Source organism: Anoplolepis gracilipes, chromosome 2 (assembly GCF_047496725.1).
Source record: "Anoplolepis gracilipes chromosome 2, ASM4749672v1, whole genome shotgun sequence".
NCBI lineage: Eukaryota > Metazoa > Arthropoda > Insecta > Hymenoptera > Formicidae > Anoplolepis > Anoplolepis gracilipes.
Window position 1 is genome coordinate 12,931,732 of NC_132971.1, and position 19,932 is coordinate 12,951,663.

Below are 19,932 nucleotides of genomic sequence, written 5' to 3' on the forward strand. Positions count from 1 at the left end.
CGCATAGATGAGGCGTGCGAATAAATTAGTTCTCGGTGCCGGTCAAAGTGTCATTCTCCCGGCCAGTAGCCTGACGAAAGGAAGATGGAAACGAATACGAAGGCGATCACGGAGCTTCGCGACAAGTTTTTCAAAAAATTAGACGACGAGGGACCTCCTGATCCTAGTGTGTACAGTCTTTCTCTCTTTCTCGGTGCCGAATTCTGCCGTTGATGTCATATATTGTGTTGTAACAGTGCCATGTAACATGTGCAAAGGTCGTGTCAGCCGATCGCATATTCAATTGAAAACAATTGTCATCATAATTAATGTGTAGCGAAGAACGCGGTATTAATAATTGATGAACTGCTCACACGTATCTTATCGTTATTTAGAGAGATAAAAAGTTATGAGAATGATTTATTCTCGTGAAAATCCTATTTTTAATTTGATGTACGAATATATTATTTACAGAAGGTTTTCATCCTGCTGATATAGCCAGGATAAAGAATAATGATGATTGGTTAAAGCGATTTTTAGAGGCTACTGACAATAATGAACAGGAAGCATTCAATATGCTTTGGGATACTTGTACTTGGAGAAGAAAATTTGGTGCAAATGGTAAAACTATACTATTAATTTTTGCTATTCTTTATACATATTTTAGTAAGAAAAAAAAGATGACAAAAATTATTCTAGCAAATCTATATTAATTTGAATAATATATGAAATTTGGTGATAATAGAATAATATATAAAATCTTTTCTTTTTCTCCTTTCATCACACCATTATTTAATTACAGATATTACTGAAGATAATGTGAAAAGAGAATATTTGGAAGAAGGATCATGCTTTGGCTATGGTAAAGACAAAGATGGCAAGAAGCTTCTTGTAATTAAGTTAAAATTGCATGTTAAAGGAGTAAAAGAATTCGCAGAGCTTCAGAGATGTATAGTTTACTGGTTCGAAAGATTAGAAAGGTATTGTACATATATCTCAATTGTATGTTAAACAGCAAATATAATTCTATCTGAAAAAAAAAGTTTATGAATAAAATATTTTGGAGAATTTCAATTTTTTTTAAACGAATTTTGAAATACTTAAAGTTTTTAATCCATAAACTTTCTTTTTTCAAATAGAAAAACAATATATATATATATATATATATATATATATATATATATATATGTATATATGTATTATTAATATTTATAATATGTTCATATATTATTAATAGATTTCTGATTTATTGCATTTTCAGAGAAGTCGATCAGGTATCACTTTTCTTTGATATGGCCGAAGCTGGACTTTCCAACATGGATATGGAGCTTATTAAATATCTCATTAATTTATTCAAATTTTATTATCCAAATTTTTTAAATTATATTATAATTTTTGAGATGCCCTGGATTTTAAATGCAGCTTTTAAATTAATAAAATCATGGTTACCTGCTAAAGCTATTCCAAAAATCAAACTTGTTAACAAAACAACATTGAAAGAGTTTGTCGATCCAAGTGATGCGTTAAAATCTTGGGGAGGTAACAGTGATTACGTATTCAAATTTGTGCCAGAGGTACGAACAAATGGAGAATTGAATGGCAAACTGGATAATAAAAAGGTACATATATAAAATTTTTAAAACCAATTATTATGCTAAGACAATTATTATAATAAATAATTATTAAAATAATATCATTTTTATTTTTATGCATAATAAATCAACTTAACTATGCTTTTTCATTCTCTTTCTATTTTCTTTTTTAAATATAGAAAAAAATAAGATATAAATATAGATATAGAAAGATTGTTGCTATCTAATCTGCAATATAAGATATATCAAAAGTAACTTCACTCATCAAGTGAAAAAAATAGAATAAAGTTATTTAATGAAGCTTGCCATGTTTTCTATCAAGAGTTTTCTTTTGTTGTGTTGCTATGTTTTGTTCGTTTACAAGCACACAGTCTATGTTCCTTATATCTATAGAAACAAAATAAGAAAACTTAACTTCATTCATGCAATATTCATATATAGTATGCATAAGAAAAAATTAAATAACATGAAATATATACAAGATGTATATATCAAATTATTAATAACTTTTAAACGTTTTTTTGTGATTTCTTTTTTAAATATGTATACTATATGTTCTCTAGGTGCATTTTGCGGAAAATTCACCAATTTCAGAACAAAGCCCATCTCCAATTGGAGAACAAACTAATGAAGAACAATGTATGTACATTTATTACCTAATCAGAAATTTATAAATCACTAACCCTAATACAGTATTAAAAAAACAGATATACATCTTTAAATTCTATTTGTTACAGTATTATCCATAGAACCTGTAGAAGCCATTACATTTAATAAAGATGGAAATGACATTACTGGAACAATTACTCTTAAAAACATTACTACCGATAAGTCTTTATCTTATAAGGTATCTATATTTTATATTATTTTATTACTATGTAATAAAATAATCATATTAGAATAAATTTATATAAAGATACATTGAAACAAATACACAGACATTTATGGCATATGACATATAGGTATAATCATTTGTAGATAAAAACAACATCCCCTGAAAAATTTAGAGTAAGACCAAGTTCTGGAATCTTGCAACCATCTGAACAAAGAAGCGTTGTAGTTGTATTACAGCCTGGCTATAATGTACGTGGTCTATTACATAATGATCGCTTTTTAGTCATGTGCCTTTCATTAAAAAATGCAAATGCTACACCACAGGAACTGACAGCACTCTGGAAGGTAAATTGTTTTCTTTTCTTTACATTCTCTAATTCAATACTTGTCATTATGTTATTGTGTAAAATATCAATAACTATAAATTTTTTTAATTATATTTATGAATGAGATCATTAAGATGCTAATATGTTGTATGCTCTCTTTCTTTGTAGTCTGAAAAAGCATCAGAAATGCACAGACTACAATGTTGCGATGGTAACAGTGAAAACAATGAGGTTCAAAAATCTCATTCTATATTAACTTCTACAGGAAATGATCGTAATATCGATGCATTCTTCTCTAAGGTAAAATTTAGCATGGTCACATATTTAATAAAAATTCATATTAAACTATAAATTTTTTCTTTATATTGATATGTTATTTAAAATTCTAGATAAATCTTCTAGAAGAAAATTGTGGCAAGTTACGCAGTGAGATTGTTACTGTAAGATACATGCTTTTAATTTATATGTTATTGACAATCGTAATTGCAATATTGTTGGTTTATGTCCTGAAAACGGATATTCAAAATTCACTAGAGCAACAAAACTGCCATATTCATCACGGTAATTAAAATGTCTAAAAAATACATATTTATTATAACTTTGGTATATGAGAAAAAAATGTTAACAAATGTTTCTATTCTAATTAAATCTAATATAAGAATACATACATATAAATTAATCTATACTAAAAACTTAGTTAATATTTTTAAGTTTTTAATTTCCTTCCATAAAACTATATATATGAATGTTATTTTCATTTAATAAGTTATCACCATTGTGGTAACTTTGCGGTTACCATTGTGTTCTGTAACACAATGCATAAAGAGTACGCATAACTAGTAAGTATACCTATTAATATTAACTTTATAATATTGTAAAACTATATTATAAAACTGTACTATTTTTGTAAGCTTTTATACATATTCTATAACTATCCTGATGATTATGTATTAAACTTAAATGCGGATTAATGTATGTATATGTAAGTTGTACATATCCTTAATGACTTTGCTTTTAATATTGTTGCATTGTTTGCTATACATGGCTCTAGTTATTGAAAAATAAGCAGTTTTAAAAATATATCTAACATTCTTGAAAAAATGTTTTAATTACTTTGATAAAAAAAACCTTTTTATTTTTTTATATAATTTATGTTTGTATAGTAAAACAATATATTAACAGTTTATTGTTAGTACCAGATTTAATTAGTATAGTTACTGATTCAATATTTGCAGTTTTATTGTAGTATTTTATGTAGTTCAATGAGTGTAATAAATCAGCATATCAATTGCATTAAATTTATGTGTTTTGCTGGAAAAGTTTGACATGTGATAAGTGTGATAATGAAATAATAGTAGCAAAAGTCGGGCAAATCTGTCAAGCATTATATAAAGAGATTAATATATATTTTTTTTATTATAATTACATAAAAATAATTTAAGAAATCAAACATGTTCAGTTTTCGCGCAAATTTTAGTAAACCAATAACTTTTAAGGCCTATTCAGACAGATGTGCACAATAAAACGTGCATGTACAGAAAAATCAGCCAATTGATAAGAAGCATTAGATAAGAAACGAGGCGGTAGCCAATCACTTTACATTACGTATTATTATTTTAGTAAAAGCGAGAGATTGATTGGCTATCGTGTCGCTTTCATGCATAGGATGCGTTCTAAATGCGTGCAAAAATTACAGTGACAATTCATCGAGGGACAAATGCCAAATGCTAGTTTACGTATGAAAAATTGAACAATCACGCGTTCGATTGCTAGAAACGTAGCAGTATGACTTCCCTTCAACGTTCTTTTGTCCGTCAACGGGCTATTAATATATTTTCGTATAAATAGATAGTGTGGTTATGCAAATTTGCCGAGATGGATTTGAAAATAAACGACAGAGCCGTCGAGTTGAGGACGTCCAGGAAACGGGGACTCGGCGGCGGCGTTGAAAATTCTAGAAACTAGAAACGGCAATCGGCGGAGGAGGCAATCGTGTATAAACACGAACACGAGAGAGCGATGCGCAACATGCTACTGCGCAGCTGCCAACGCGCAGCCCAGCGCAGCATTTGAACCTTCGCTTCGCAGTTCGATCGGCCATATTGCCTCTTACACAACGCCCTCACGCGAGAACTAACGTGGGTTTATTGTGAATATTTCGAAGCTTCGTGTTGCCTCGTCCCGCATCGCGCGCACAATTCTCTCCTACAGCGACGAGCGGTGAGTCTACTTCAGATATCCGGTAGGTCGGAGGTGCTCGAAGCGATCTCCCAGAGCGATCGATCCCACATCTCGGTGACACACGACGCAACGGCACGGCGGCATCGTCGCTCTCGTGTCCTCCATATTGATGACAGCGCCGACGGTGATAATTTTCTGAAATTTTTGTCGTTAATGCCCCCTGTGTCCTGGGATCGAAAGCACCCGCGTTGTCTTAAAAGCTCCCCGACAGAATGCGCGACCTCGTGGGGCCCCCGCCGTGCGTGCTACGAGAGTCCGCGATTACGGTGCCCCCCAGGTATCTTCCGCGTATCCACGCGGGACGTTCGCCGCCGTTCATCTCGTCTCGCCTCGCTGGCGTCTGGCGTCGCCCGTCATGGCGCGCTCGCCTCTCTCTCTCTTCCATAGGATTCATGGCGTTGTTTCGTCGTCGTTGTCGTTCCCTTCAGCGTTGCTCCGGTTGCTCGCCTCCGCGCGTCATGTGTCATGTGTCATGTGGCGCGCGTCGTTTTCGCGCGTCATATGGCGCTCGTCGCGTTCCCCGTTCCCCGTAGTCGCGTGTCGCGTGTCGCGTGCGTAACGTGCATCCCCGACGATTGTCGCGCTCACCGAGACATCATCGGTGCCGATGACGCTCACGAGCTTGGGGGAATTCGGGGATTCTTTGCTCGCTCGCGCTCCTCGAGTACTCGAAGCCTTTGTCCTCGCGGACGCGAGTTTCTTCTCCTGTTCTGATTGTCGCTTTATTGATTTTTTTTTCTTTTTAATTCGAACGCATCGCGTGGGAATGCACACTGTCGTAATCATGATTCGATTCTCGTATTCTCGGACGTGCGATCGTAATAACGCGGACGAGCAACGTCGTACCAGGAGAAACAACGTGTCGCAAAGATGTTTTCAGTTTTATCGATGATCAAAATGGTTTATTTTGTAGGCACGTTCGCTGTTTCCTCGCGATGTAGACTCGCGGTATTTAAGCTAGATTTCAGAGCAAGTGGGTAATCAAAGGTAGAGGGTTAAATTAATAAAGTATTTCATGTCCCGTCTTGTAAACAGCAGTATCTATGAAGAAAAAATTTTTGAAAAATGAAAATATGCATACATTAACATTGCCAATTTTATGTTTATTTTTAGAATGTTAATATATATATATGTAATTAGTGATGTACAAGATTTATGTTAATGTTGATTATATTTATAACAAATATATAAATATATTTTCAATCATGGTTTTAATAATATATGTATACTAATATAATATTAATATAATATTTCAGATTAATGAATATAGGTGTTACTGTATGAGTTAAATGCTTCAATCATGACGAGTAACGTAGCAACCATAAAATTGGAAGAGGGACAAGAATCTGTCACAGAGATACAAACTTACTTAGAAACATTTAATAAAGAAATAGAGGGAGGACAAGGCGAACAACTGCATGTGCAATGTTGGTATTCTACAACTTTTTTTTTGTAAATATTTATATCAAACAATACTTATCTTCGTATTTTATTACAGTACAACAAGTGGAGGGATTATCTGGTGGAGAAGAAGGTGGAACATACTTTATTGATCAAGCTGGTCAGTATTACTTCCAGGCAAATAGCGATGAACCGCCTGTGATGACACAAGTGCAAATACAAGAAGTAGAAGAAACTGATGTACAAAATGAAGGGGAAGCAAATCAAGATGATCAGTATCATGAAATTGAAGAGCTTGAAAATGCCGAGGGAAATGATGAAGATGTAAGTAATGCTAAAATTACAATGCTATAACTATACTTTTAATATATAGAAACATGTTTTATATACGAGAATAAATTTTAGGGACAAGTAGCCACTAATGAAAACAGTCAAGTTGTAATTAATTCTGGTGATGCATATCAAACCGTCACGATTGTACCATCTGACACAAATCCTGGAGAAGTTAGTTATGTTTTGATAGTACAGCAACCTGAATCTGAAGAAAAAGAAAGTAAATCTGCAGAAAATGAAACAATTACGGCAACAGCGACAGCAGCAACAGCGGAAGGAGAAGATGCAGAAGGTGAACAAGATCTTACTGTATATGATTTTGAAGACAATGAAGACAATGAAGCTCCAGTGGAATCCGAGGCGGAAGATGATAAGACTAAAATCGTTAAATTTCTTCCTAAAAAATCTCAAACTGTAACGCAGGCTCATATGTGTAATTACTGCAATTACACTAGCCCGAAACGGTACTTCATACATAATTATAGTTTTTATATTTCTCTATTGCATTATGATCTCTAATTTTTATTTTTTAATTTATTATTAATTACATTAAAATTATCTTTAAGAAAAATTGTATGTATGCAAAAATAATTTGAATAATTTATATATATAACAGATATCTTTTATCGCGGCACATGAAATCCCACTCGGAAGAAAGACCGCATAAATGTAGCGTTTGTGAGAGAGGATTTAAAACTTTGGCTTCGCTTCAAAATCATGTGAATACTCATACTGGGACCAAGCCTCATCATTGCAAATTTTGTGAGAGTGCATTTACAACTTCTGGTATGTTTTAATTATTATTTACTTTTTTTATTTTACATATGCACATTAAAATACATATTTAGCATAATTATGTATGTATGTATATATATATATATATATATATATATATATATATATATATATATATATATATATAATATATATAAATTATTATTTTATAAATAGAATATAAATATTTCGTTTTTTTCAAAGATTGTCAAGTTGGAAATATTTTATTTTACTAAATTTGAATATATGCAAACATAAAAATTATAAAATATGTTTTACTTATACTTACAGGTGAACTTGTAAGACATGTTCGATACAGACACACTCATGAAAAACCGCATAAATGTCACGAATGCGATTATGCGTCTGTTGAACTATCAAAATTAAAGAGACATATTAGATGTCACACAGGCGAACGACCTTATCAGGTATTTTATTGTGCTTTATTTTTAACATCACACACATATAAATAAAAAATTATAAAAATGTAAAATTTATAATTATATAAGCATAGAGAAAAATAAATTGTGCAATTACATATGCCATATGTTTCTGTGTATGCATAATGTGATTGTATAACTGAACATTGGTTACTAACATAGAAATTACATGTGCCTGAGAACATTTATAAGATTTTTTTTAAATTTTTTATAGTTTTGTATAGTTTTTATAATATTACATGTTTAATTTATGGACTTTTATATATATATATATTTTTTTTATTATTTTTTAAGTATTATGATTATTTATGACTTTATGATGGTCTATCTCTATAAAAAATATTTATTTCTGCTCTTAAATATACAAAATTATAATAAAATTTTATACAGTGTTTTAGTTTTGTGTTACTGACTAAAATGCAATGTTTATACATATAAATATAATTATTTTTTTCAGTGTCCACACTGTACATATGCAAGTCCAGATACATTTAAACTGAAACGCCATCTTCGCATTCATACTGGAGAAAAACCGTATGAATGTGATTTTTGTCAAGCAAGATTTACTCAGTCTAACAGTTTAAAGGCACATAAATTAATACATAATGGTAAGTTATGTATAAAAATGTAATATTATATGCACCATACTATATGCTTTAGTTTATATTGTTCATGTATTAATTATCTAGAACTTACTTTTCATGTTAAAAATGTATTTTGCAGTGGGCGATAAACCAGTATTTCAGTGTGAATTATGTCCAGCTACATGTGGTAGGAAAACGGATCTCAGAATCCATGTGCAAAAATTACATACTTCTGATAAACCTTTAAAATGTAAACGTTGCGGAAAAACATTCCCAGATAGGTATGTAAATAATTTCTTTAAATATAAGATATTATGACAATTTTTGTGTTTGTACAGTCAAATATGAATGAATTTGAGACAAATTAATCACATCTGAGAGTAAATTATATTTGTAATACATATATTTGTAATATTATATTTGGCAGATATAGTTATAAGTTGCATAGCAAAACTCATGAAGGAGAGAAATGTTACAAGTGTGATTTATGTCCATATGCGTCCATATCGGCGCGTCATTTGGAAAGTCACATGCTCATTCATACGGATCAGAAGCCATACCAATGTGATCATTGCTTTCAATCATTTAGACAAAAACAGTTACTCAAACGGCACTGCAATCTCTATCATAATCCCTCTTACGTTCCTCCACCACCTCAAGAAAAAACGCATCAATGTCCCGAATGCGAAAGAGCATTTAGGTATGTGCATTGATTATTTAAAACAGTTGATAATATAACCAAATTGTCTATTAGTATGTTTTTTTCTAATAAAATATAAATTTTGTTATGTAGACATAAAGGTAATCTTATCCGACATATGGCTGTTCATGATCCAGAATCATCTTTACAAGAAAAACAACAGGCTCTGAAAATTGGCAGACAGAAAAAGATACAAATCATCGATGGTCAACGTGTTGAAGTAATGACAGGTAAAATATTAGTCAAAAACTATTACTCTAACTATTCTAAATATTTAAATATAATGTATTTACATCATTTATTAATAAACTGCATTTTTTATATTATCTTGTTTGAGCATTTAATTTTGTGATCTAATTTAATTTAATGAAAGTATATCTTCAAATTTTTAAGAGATATATTATTTTTAATATATCTTTAATAAAGTTCTATACTTGTTTCTATAAGAAATCAGTAAGAAACTAGATTTTATTAATATATTAATGTATATATATGTGATGTATGTATATAAAAGCGTTTACACTCACAGGGACACTTACGATATGATCTAAATGTAGATCATTGACTAATATCCATATATTATGTTGTGACAGCAAGTGATTTAGCTTCTAAACTTAAAGGTTACGAAGATGAAGAAGAGGAAGAAGACGAAGATGACATGATGGCAGTCCAAGGCAGTGATGGTCAACAATATGTTGTACTCGAAGTCATCCAGTTAGCTGACAATCAAGGAACTGATCAGGTATTGTCAAAAATAGTTTGAAAGATAATATAATTTATATTTTGGAATAAATTATATATGATTATTTATAACAGATGGCTGTAGTTGCAAATGAAGATGGAGAGCTAGTAATGCAAGATCCTTTAAGTCAAGAAAGTGGTATAGTAGCAGAAGCGGGAGAGGAAGTTGATGAAGCAGATGAAGATATAGAAATGCAAGATTTAAAGATAGAATCCATTACCTCCAGTTCATCTAAATCTTCAACACAGAACACACAAAGTGATCCAAAGTTGCAAAAGGAAATGGAAACCTGTTTTGGTTTTGATGAAGTGAGTATATAGAGTTTAGAGTAGAGAGTTTTATGATTTTTAATTAATTAATTTTTTGAAAACTTGTCTACATTATTCATGAAAAGAGAAAAAAATATATATACATATATTTATAAATTTATTTATATAGATAAATATCTATATATGACATTTATCTTTTAGGAAGAAGAGGAAGAAGAAGAAGAAAGCAGTAATATAAACATGTTACAGACAATTTCGTAATAACAAATATAAGAAGAAGAATGTATCTATTTAATAGTCCAATGTTTTACTTTTGTCCCAGTGTTAGTGTACGTACCCTCCCCAAAAAATTATTAAAGTCGAAAAATTATATATACTATGTACAGAAAAAAAACTGTGTGAGTGCAGTGTATATTACCATTTAAAAATATCCGTAAAGAAAAACAGACTAATTGAGAGTCAGGTGCAATAATCGAAATTGCAAATTTTTTCTTTCCAATGTGATTTATTAATTGTTCAAAGTCATAGGTTTCCGTCTCTTAATTAGTCCAGTAATAGCTGTTAAATTCAAGATTTTTTGGTAGAATTTTGAATGAGAACTGAAAATCTTTGTCAATTAAACTGATAACTATCTAAAATGATAACTATGATAGTTTTTTTGGCAGAGAGAATATCGAGATTCAAAATATAAGTATCCTCCAGGTAGAATAATTGAAATAACATTAAGAAAGATAATAAGATTTGGTTGAGTTTGTATAGGATGAGCTGGAAATGTTGGGCAAAAAGTTTCTCTAAGGAAAGCGATTGACGTCAAAAATGATATTTATTAAAAGGCAAAAAAGAAAATAGCTTGAACTTCTAGTGTGATACAAAGAGTCTCTTTAACTTTACGCTTTCCCACTTTACGCGGTGATTTGTCAATTGTTTAAGCATTACAATGCTTTCCAATAATTGTTCTATATTTCTATTTCCTTTCTTAACCGGCTGAAACTGGAGAAAGATATATTATGCTTATCTGTTGTAGAGATAGAAGAACATTTACATTCTAATTTAATTTATATATATAATTTTATATTTGTGAATTTCATTTTTATAGTATATGCCTTACTGTTCTAGAAATTATTTTTATGTATTTTAAATTTATTATTTGACAGCTGCTATTAATGATTATTTATATCAATTAAAAAACCGAAACGTATAATTTGGAACAATTAATAAATCATATTAGAAAGAAAAAGAATTTAAGCTTTGATTTACCACGCCTGGCTTTCAATTAGCCTGTTTATGGATATCAATATCTTCAACTTCATTTTTCATCTAAAAATACTTTGCATATCTCTAATAGGAAGCTGCAGTGTGATTCACATGCATGGTACAAGAACTTATTTTGCCATTAGTGCATTAGGTACACATAATAATTTATAAAAATATTGTGTAGTTTTGTGGTTTAGTAAAATATCAAGCAAATGTACAATTATTTCTTAAAAATACTATTAAGAGTATTAGATAAGATTGCATATGTTAATAATAAGGAAAAACACAATAAGATATCTTGGCATAATATTTTCGAATTTATTTATAGTTACGATATAAAAGCTCATCACGACTAACGCTAAATGGATAGAATAAAAATTTTGTCAAAAATAGCTCGTAAAGCTGAAACTAACAAGAATAATATGAGGCTGCAATGTAAATAAATGCTTATTGTCATAATTCGAATTACAAATCATTTTAATGTTTCAGCGACGAAATGTGAGATATCAAGAAAGAAATAATTTAAAAATTGTATCAAAAATATTTTATATATATTACTTATCTATATAACATTATACTTTTTCTTATGTTAAGAGCTGTGAAATAAGTAGACAGAATTACATAAGTTGAAATATATTGGTTTCATGGGAGATTGATGTGTTATACATAAAAAAATATAACATTTTTATTCGTGAATAATCATTAGAAAAATAGATAAGTTTCTAAATAAATTAAGAAAGAAGAAAAATATATAAATTATTTTTCCTTTTTATAAAAATATTTGTTTAATCTTGTTTTCGTTAATTAGACATCAATAATTCGTACATAACATTTGTTTAACAAACTTCTATGTGTATTATTTATATCATTATATATATTTACATATATATATATATATATTATATAACATAATATATTATATATATTATATAGTATATAATATATTATATTATATATTATATAGAACAAATTAAACATGATTTATAGGAAGAAATAAGTATTGCGGATTAACTGTTAGATTGTGCTCTATGTATATTATAAAATTGTCGTGAGTTTATTCACATCTTGAATTTATATATATATATATATATATATAGATCTTTAATACACATATACATATAACTATTTAATAATCACAACCTCGCACGTAGTGTTTCCAATTTAATTTAGAGGCATGATGATTTCCAATAAAATAATTAAATACAAGAAAAATATACATATATATTAATAAGTAATTTTGATTTGAATTTAAGAGAGATCATGTAACAAAATGATTGTTGAAACGATAAATTTCTTTTTATGAAAAATAAATTTATAAGCTCATGCCTTTTTATCTGGAAACGTTACAACTTTTCAATAAAATCGATAACTTTTTAACATTTTCTTGTTAATAAAGCGATACGAAATATATCTCTTTATGAGTATGTCAGAATGAAGAACTGTGTAATTACATAAATACTCATACAATGTTGCTCATGAAATAAATTATTTCGCTTACCTTCTAAAATTTGAGGTAACGAAATAAACCTTGTAAAAAGTATGTATAATTTTTTTTTATATACAAATTGTACAATTGTAATTTAGTGATTAATTACTATATATATGCTGTCTCAAATTCTGCACTTTCTTACATTATTCCAAAGAATAAAAGCGGTGTAACATTTTCTCGATAATAAACATTATATCGTCGACAATATACTTATTTCGATCATTCGTCGTGTTGTTCAGACTTACGGTTTTAACTTTTTTTAATTTTTTGAAGCTTTAGTTTTAAAAATTAGTTTAGATTAATTAAATTTAGTTACGATTGAGATAATTGGGGTATTGAGGTTTACTGAGCTTTCAAATTTGTAATTTGACCCTTTCTTTTTATCTATCGATATTACTTTATTCAAGTTCGTCAACAAATGATAACGTTTACCAAAGTATATTTATACTCTCCTCTATTAGTGTTATTAGAAAAGACCACACCCAAGTGCACCCTTGGTCATCAACCCCATAGGCAAGTTTCCCTTTGTCTCGCTTATAGGGATGTATTTAAAGCGTTAAAACACGCGATGTGAATTGCGTGACCCATGTTTCAATGAAGATATATAGTTCTTTTTGTGAGATATATCAATTAGAAATCGAATTTTATTAACGATGTAATCTTAATCAAACTTAGTCTTAAATTTTTTACGTTTTAGTTATTTTTTCTTCCTCTGTTATGTTCTATAATTATGTGTCTTTTCTTATTTATTTTTAGTTATCAACGAAAGTTATTAAGGGCAAGTGTCCTGATTAGGAAGAGTGAAAGTGCCTCGTTGTCGGCTATGGTAAAAAAATCGTAATGTTAAGAACGATTTACGGTAAACTCTCTTTCGACCGAGAGATAATCTTAGGTCGACAGCACATACATACTATTGTCAACAAACGAAACGGACACGGGAACAAATGGATGTGACACAGGCTACAGACCCACGCAAATGCACTCTCTTGGCCTCCCACGGCCTCACCTTTACATGGTGAACCGCTGTGTATATAGATAAAGATGTTGCGAATCAGCTAAAAATTTCAACGAAACAGATACATATATATTTATCACTTTAATTTTATGATTTATTTTTTAATATATTTTTTAATACATTAATTGTACACAAATAATTTTCGCGAACGCATGCACGTCATATCTTTTAATATTTAATTCGACATTCTAGATTTTTCTAAATGTAGACTAAGTATGACATGAAAAACCAATAAATAAACTTGGAATTAATTTTACAATAAAATAAAATAGGAAGATAAAATTTGATTCGATTTAATAAGCAAATAAGTTTCTTTAACAAAATCAACAGCTGCAAAATATTCTGTTATTTTCAATTTTTACTTGTTATATTAAAATTGTGAGAAAATCTTGGTCATAAATGTGAGAAAACTTGAAAGTCGAAATAAACGTTGTTAAAAGGAAAGTAAATAATAAGACAGATATACCAGAATTATTATCTTTTTATATAATTGCTATTATATTAAAGCTTTTTTCCATTTATCGTGGAAAAATAATTTCTGGTATTATTACATAAATAGATATTTTTAAAATAAAAAATTTAATGTGTACAAATTAAGTATATATGCTATTTTTAAGATTTACAATTATCTTAGAAATTTATTCTCAGAAAATATTTAATAATATATTAATGACACGTGTATGTTATAATTTTTATAACGTTTTTTATAAATATATTATCTTTTTGAAAAAAGATAATATAATATATAATAGATTACCTCACAATTAGAGAAATTCGTACACGTAATGTATTTTTTAACGAGATTTTACAATCATAAGTAGATAACATTTTATATTTAAATTATATATAGTTTAATAATTAAATCGCATTGAAAGAAAACGATAAGAAAAAAATTACAGAATATATATATAGATTTCACGCGCATAATAAACTTTTAAAATTTTTTTTTAAATCTTTTCTACGCCCATATTGTTATTACTGTCGTTGAAACTAGATTCTTGTTGCCATCGCTAGACACAATCTCGCTACCTTCGCTATAATCTATGCTATGCTCGGCGGAGACGCGTGAGATAAACTCACGTGTCGGTGAACTCGTGCCGTGCACGCATAATCGTGGTCCCGGACCACGCGTATACGTACGTACATACGTGTACGTGTACGTGTGTCGCAATAAACCGAGCGTACATATATTATATGCAGTTTCCTTTTCACGAGGACCACCTAGACGGACCGTGACGATGATCTAACCGGATTCGACGCTGCTGAGAATCTACGTGTTCGCAAATACATTCACGCATACAGAGAGAAGCACGCGCGACCGCGCGCAAAATTGCCCGCGTGCACACGTCGTCCGTACGTAAATTACGCACACGGCTATCATTCCTGGATAGCGAGAGCGGATAAATGAGACACACGGTCAAGCGGATGCAAGCGTGCGCGAGAGCTAAAGTATAGGTCTTCGTAGAGGTCTTTGTATAGGTGTATAGGTCTTTCGAAATCCTTTTACGAGCGCCGATTCGCGTGACAAAGATCGCACTTCGCGTGCGCTTCCAGCCAGAGAATATTAAATGGCAATGTTTCATCGTATACGAGATCGACAGAGTTGCCTTTACCGCCGAATACATGTTATAAGATCGATCGTACATCGAGATGAAAACGTATAGCTGGATGAGTTTCAAATGTCAAGTGCAGCAAAGACATGTTCTATTAATGTTGAACCAACCGTGATGTAGAAATTCCGTTCTTTATTTTAGTGCCACATACGATAACGTTTCGCAATCAGACATGTCTCTGAAAAAATTAACTATACCAGATATTATAATTTGATATACGTAATGCAACAAAAATGTGAAATCTATATATTCTGTAATTTCTTCTTATCGTTCCTTGAATATACAATTTAATCATTAGACTTGTAATTTTAAAATGTAATTTGTTTATGATTGTAAAACCTCATTAAAATATAAATATTAATGATTAAAATATTAATTATATAATATATTACGTGTAAAAATATTTCTTTATAAAAAAATAACGTGCTTGCAAAAAACGTTATGAAAATAATAACGTACACATTGACATAAGACATATATACGTAATTATTTGTTTTTTTTTATAATCGTACATTTGTTATTAAATATTTTCTAAGAAAAATTATTGTAAATCTTAAAAAAAATGACCAACAAAAGCAAAAGTACTTATGAATCAAAATAGATTAATGGTGCGAAATAGATTTGTAATCTTTGAAATCGTAGAAATTGCTTTTAAAGTTGTTTAATGCTCTTCTATCTTCTATATAGCTCTTATAATGCAAGAGAAGAAACAGCGCGAGAAACAGTCGGGGTTCTCACTCAATTAGACTCACCATCTCCACTCAACAGAAGTGTGTACTGTTACAATTTATAATTTCGAAGGTGTTCCAAACAGAGAACTTGTTTTTCTTAACATAAGAGAAATCCGCCAGCCGTCACATTTCTGCGGTTTACTTAATTGCAGGAAGGAACGTGGAAAGATTTTCACGTTTAGGCATCTCTTTGCAATAAGAAATTAGATGGCTGTCCTTGTTGGTTGCTCACATGTAGAATTCACGGTTTGTTTTTACTATGAGACCAATTGTGTCAAACAAATCACTAACCATTTAATGTGAGTTAAAACTACCTCACCTTCATGTACATTGACGATCATTTTTAATGTATCAATGTATCCTTACAAACATTTTAAATAAAATTATTACTGCGCATTACATTTTTTAAGAAAATTTAAAAAATACTCGAACAATAACAGACCTTATAATTATTATAGGTAATATATTAATTAAGTTGAAATAAAAATGTAATTACACATATTATCTGAAACAAAGAGAAAGTGAAATAATAAATTATAATAAATTATATCTGGAAAAATTTTTAGAGTAATATTATACAGATATAATCTAATAATAAAACGTGCAGTTGTACAAGCTGCATAGCCGGTTTTACTCACTTCAACCGGAAACATTAGTGTCCACATAGGTGTCAGATGAGAAATCGACGCTGTCTGAATTTCATCATCTACGATTGACGACTATTCATTGTGCCGGATCTCCTGGCATATTACTAGAGCAAGTACTTTAATTGCAGGATGTCGTTAGTTTATTGCGACAATCAGCCGCGCGAATGACTTCATCCATGATGCGTGACGGCAGGTAAATACCTATATCGTTTCTTATAAACCCACCCTGTTAATCATTCATTCTATTGTCGTAGATCAGCCTGCAATGATGCACTTAAAATATTTTGATCCTAATGTCTGGCATACATGCAGATTTTTTACACAAAAAGTAAAATAAAGATATAATTTATAAATGTAATCCTTTTTAGTAATATTATGTATAACATATATATCGTGTATTTTATGTATATGTATATTCGTTTATTTAAAAATTATAAAAAAAAATGTATTTCTAAAAAGGACAATATTTTAACACAAAGCGGAGAAAATTAAATTGAACTTTTGTAAACTAATATTTATGATAATGATTTATTTAGTATAATCGATCTTTAATAATTATTTTATCATGTTGAGAATGATTTATCAATAGACACAAGACAAAGCGAAAAGAGATAAAGGGAACGAGCAAAATGAAATAATAATAATGAATGATAAGGTTAGACGATATCGATATTTTAAGTGAGACAATGACGACTGCAATTCCATCGTGTTGCTGTTGCGATTTTATTGCGTAACGCGCGTTACGCAAGTCCAACAGACGGGATCGCGTCAGCTGTTGGAAAATGTACGTTTCCTGGAGATATTATTCGAGAACAATGATCTTTCGTTATCCTGTTAATTTATACGAAAGCACTCTGTCAATAAAAATGCTATATACATGAATACATATCTATTGCATAACACATTATGTAATATATTTAATTTCTATTTTTCGTTTTAATTTTACAAAACTGTCAGTCGCACGAGTACTTATTGTTAAACGCAATGAGTTTCCGATATCGATATTATTTTATATCTCAGCTGACAAATTTTTATTAAGTTTATTAAAAAATTACATTTAAAAAGAAAGATCAGATTTAAATTTAAGAAAATATATGTGAAAGAGCATCTCTTATAATACATATGTATATTATGTAATTATACAATATTAATACAATATAAAATTTTTATTATGTCTTTAGTTGAATTAAAATAGCCATAATAAACATGTTTGCTGGAATTTGTTACAGATAGTTACTTTTCTGTAAACATTATATTAATGCGATACATTCTATAATAAAATAGAATTAGTAGACATTATTATATATGCCGTTATAATTATAAGGTACACGGAAAAATAGGTGCACTTATGTTTCTCCTTTTGCTATCATTCGTGTATAAATGCTTACATATTTTATCTTCATATCGAGAAATGTGATAGTCATGTCTATTGTCTACAGATCTACCATTATGGATCGAACATCCGCTTCAACGAGATAGTCCGGTCTTTGTATCGTGCGATTCGACGCTATAATTATATTTATCTATTAATATAGCCGTCTAATTCAAAACGTATAAGGATTCGTGCATGCAAATTAGTTGTTTTCTTGGTCGATGAAAAATGTTGACAAATCAATAGACATACATAATTTGTTTTTCGAAATATATATATTTCTTTCAAGAAGTTAAGATGAATTTAAGTCCAAAAACTTTGTCTTAAAAGAATTATCATAAAAGAAATTTGCATTTATACAATTTTTAAGATAAATTTTTTTAAAAAGATAAAAAATATTTAAATAAATAAATAAATATATATAAATTAAAACAATTAGATTGTCCTTGCAAAAATATTATAATTAAATAGTTAAACAGTTTTTATTTAAAAATACAAATACATAGTTCAAAGTTAAGGCGATTATTTTAACGTAAATTTTACTACGTTTTATATCATTCAATACAAATTCTCATCATACATTTGGTCGCTTCTCTCAATTTGATCTTATCTTGTAATTTATAGAATTTATTTTCCTTGTACAAAAAGCAAAAACCAATAAGTTTGCACTCACTGGCTTACGTTTCTCGAGCGCAGATTTTACGAGCGACAATTTGATTCTAACAAAATCAAGCAACAGTCCCAACACCGTATCATTCGACCATTCAAGAATAGGTCTGCCAACGCTCGATCATTTATTATCGTGAAATTCAAGATAGGGCAGCGAGCGTTTTTCCTTCGATATTTCGAGCCTTATAAGAACCTTGTGTCGACTCGAGCGGAATGAATTCTTGCCCATGTGGTGTGTGGAACATAATCACACCCACGAGCAATGCCATAATCGAATGCAACGTTACGTCTTTATCGCCTCGTATAGTATATGTGTGTGTGTGTTTATATATACGTGTGTATCCCTATATAAAAAACAAATGCCAATTTGCAATGAGGGCGTGGCGCCGTCCAACGAGATTCGCAAGGACAAAGACATTAAACTTTATCCCGTTGCACCACGATTTGTATCCTGTGATACCTACTCGTCGATCTGTCTCGCCTACGTAACAAGTTCGTAAAAAGCTCACTGAAACCGGTGCTATGAAATCGAAAGTGCGACTCATTGTCAGGTGTAGGAATATTTCTGACATTTTAAGGAAACACCGATAAGAAGAATAGCGATTTTTTTATTGCTGTAGCTGTAGATAAATTAATTCATTCCATCAACTCTCGAATCTCTACAGAAAAAAAAAAATATTCTTATTTTGACAATATCTTTAGTAGTCAAAATGTAAATCTTTGAAATGAGATTATATTGCGTTAAACAAAGAAAATTTGCTTGAATGCAAATATGTTTTATATAGTTTAATTTAAAAAAATATATTTTTGTTATTTAAGAATAATTATCTTGAATGGAGAAGAAAAAATGTTAGATAAAAAATTCCACATATTTTAACACTAGAAGTACCGAACGGTCATTTCTGACCGTTTCTATTTTTTAAATTA

General features: G+C 30.0%; 2 protein-coding genes across 8 annotated transcripts; both read left to right on the forward strand.

The window, feature by feature from the left end:
* Positions 1-25: 25 nt before the first annotated feature.
* LOC140663297 (motile sperm domain-containing protein 2) lies at positions 26-4,029 on the forward strand. Of its 3 annotated transcripts, none has more exons than XM_072887374.1 (9): positions 26-166; positions 454-600; positions 782-959; positions 1,241-1,598; positions 2,135-2,210; positions 2,309-2,418; positions 2,550-2,750; positions 2,900-3,031; positions 3,121-4,029. In XM_072887374.1, the coding sequence occupies exons 1-9, from the start codon at positions 85-87 to the stop codon at positions 3,298-3,300; spliced, it is 1,464 nt and encodes a 487-aa protein (XP_072743475.1). In that variant the 5' UTR covers positions 26-84; the 3' UTR covers positions 3,301-4,029. The 3 variants fall into 3 exon arrangements, with proteins under 3 accessions (XP_072743475.1, XP_072743476.1, XP_072743477.1); XM_072887375.1 differs by having other exon boundaries at positions 40-166; positions 457-600; XM_072887376.1 differs by lacking the exon at positions 26-166 and adding an exon at positions 176-257.
* A 413-nt stretch (positions 4,030-4,442) lies between these two features.
* Positions 4,443-13,006, forward strand: LOC140663296 (uncharacterized). 5 transcript variants are annotated; one of them, XM_072887370.1, is made up of 14 exons: positions 5,130-5,249; positions 5,886-5,959; positions 6,229-6,399; positions 6,471-6,697; positions 6,779-7,170; positions 7,323-7,492; positions 7,772-7,908; positions 8,378-8,528; positions 8,644-8,785; positions 8,932-9,204; positions 9,298-9,434; positions 9,825-9,946; positions 10,021-10,254; positions 10,417-13,006. In XM_072887370.1, exons 3-14 carry the CDS (start codon positions 6,273-6,275, stop codon positions 10,474-10,476), a joined length of 2,172 nt encoding a protein of 723 aa, XP_072743471.1. In that variant the 5' UTR covers positions 5,130-5,249; positions 5,886-5,959; positions 6,229-6,272; the 3' UTR covers positions 10,477-13,006. The 5 variants fall into 5 exon arrangements, with proteins under 5 accessions (XP_072743473.1, XP_072743470.1, XP_072743472.1 ...); XM_072887372.1 differs by lacking the exons at positions 5,130-5,249; positions 5,886-5,959 and adding an exon at positions 4,443-4,973; XM_072887369.1 differs by lacking the exons at positions 5,130-5,249; positions 5,886-5,959 and adding an exon at positions 4,444-4,951.
* Positions 13,007-19,932: the final 6,926 nt, after the last annotated feature.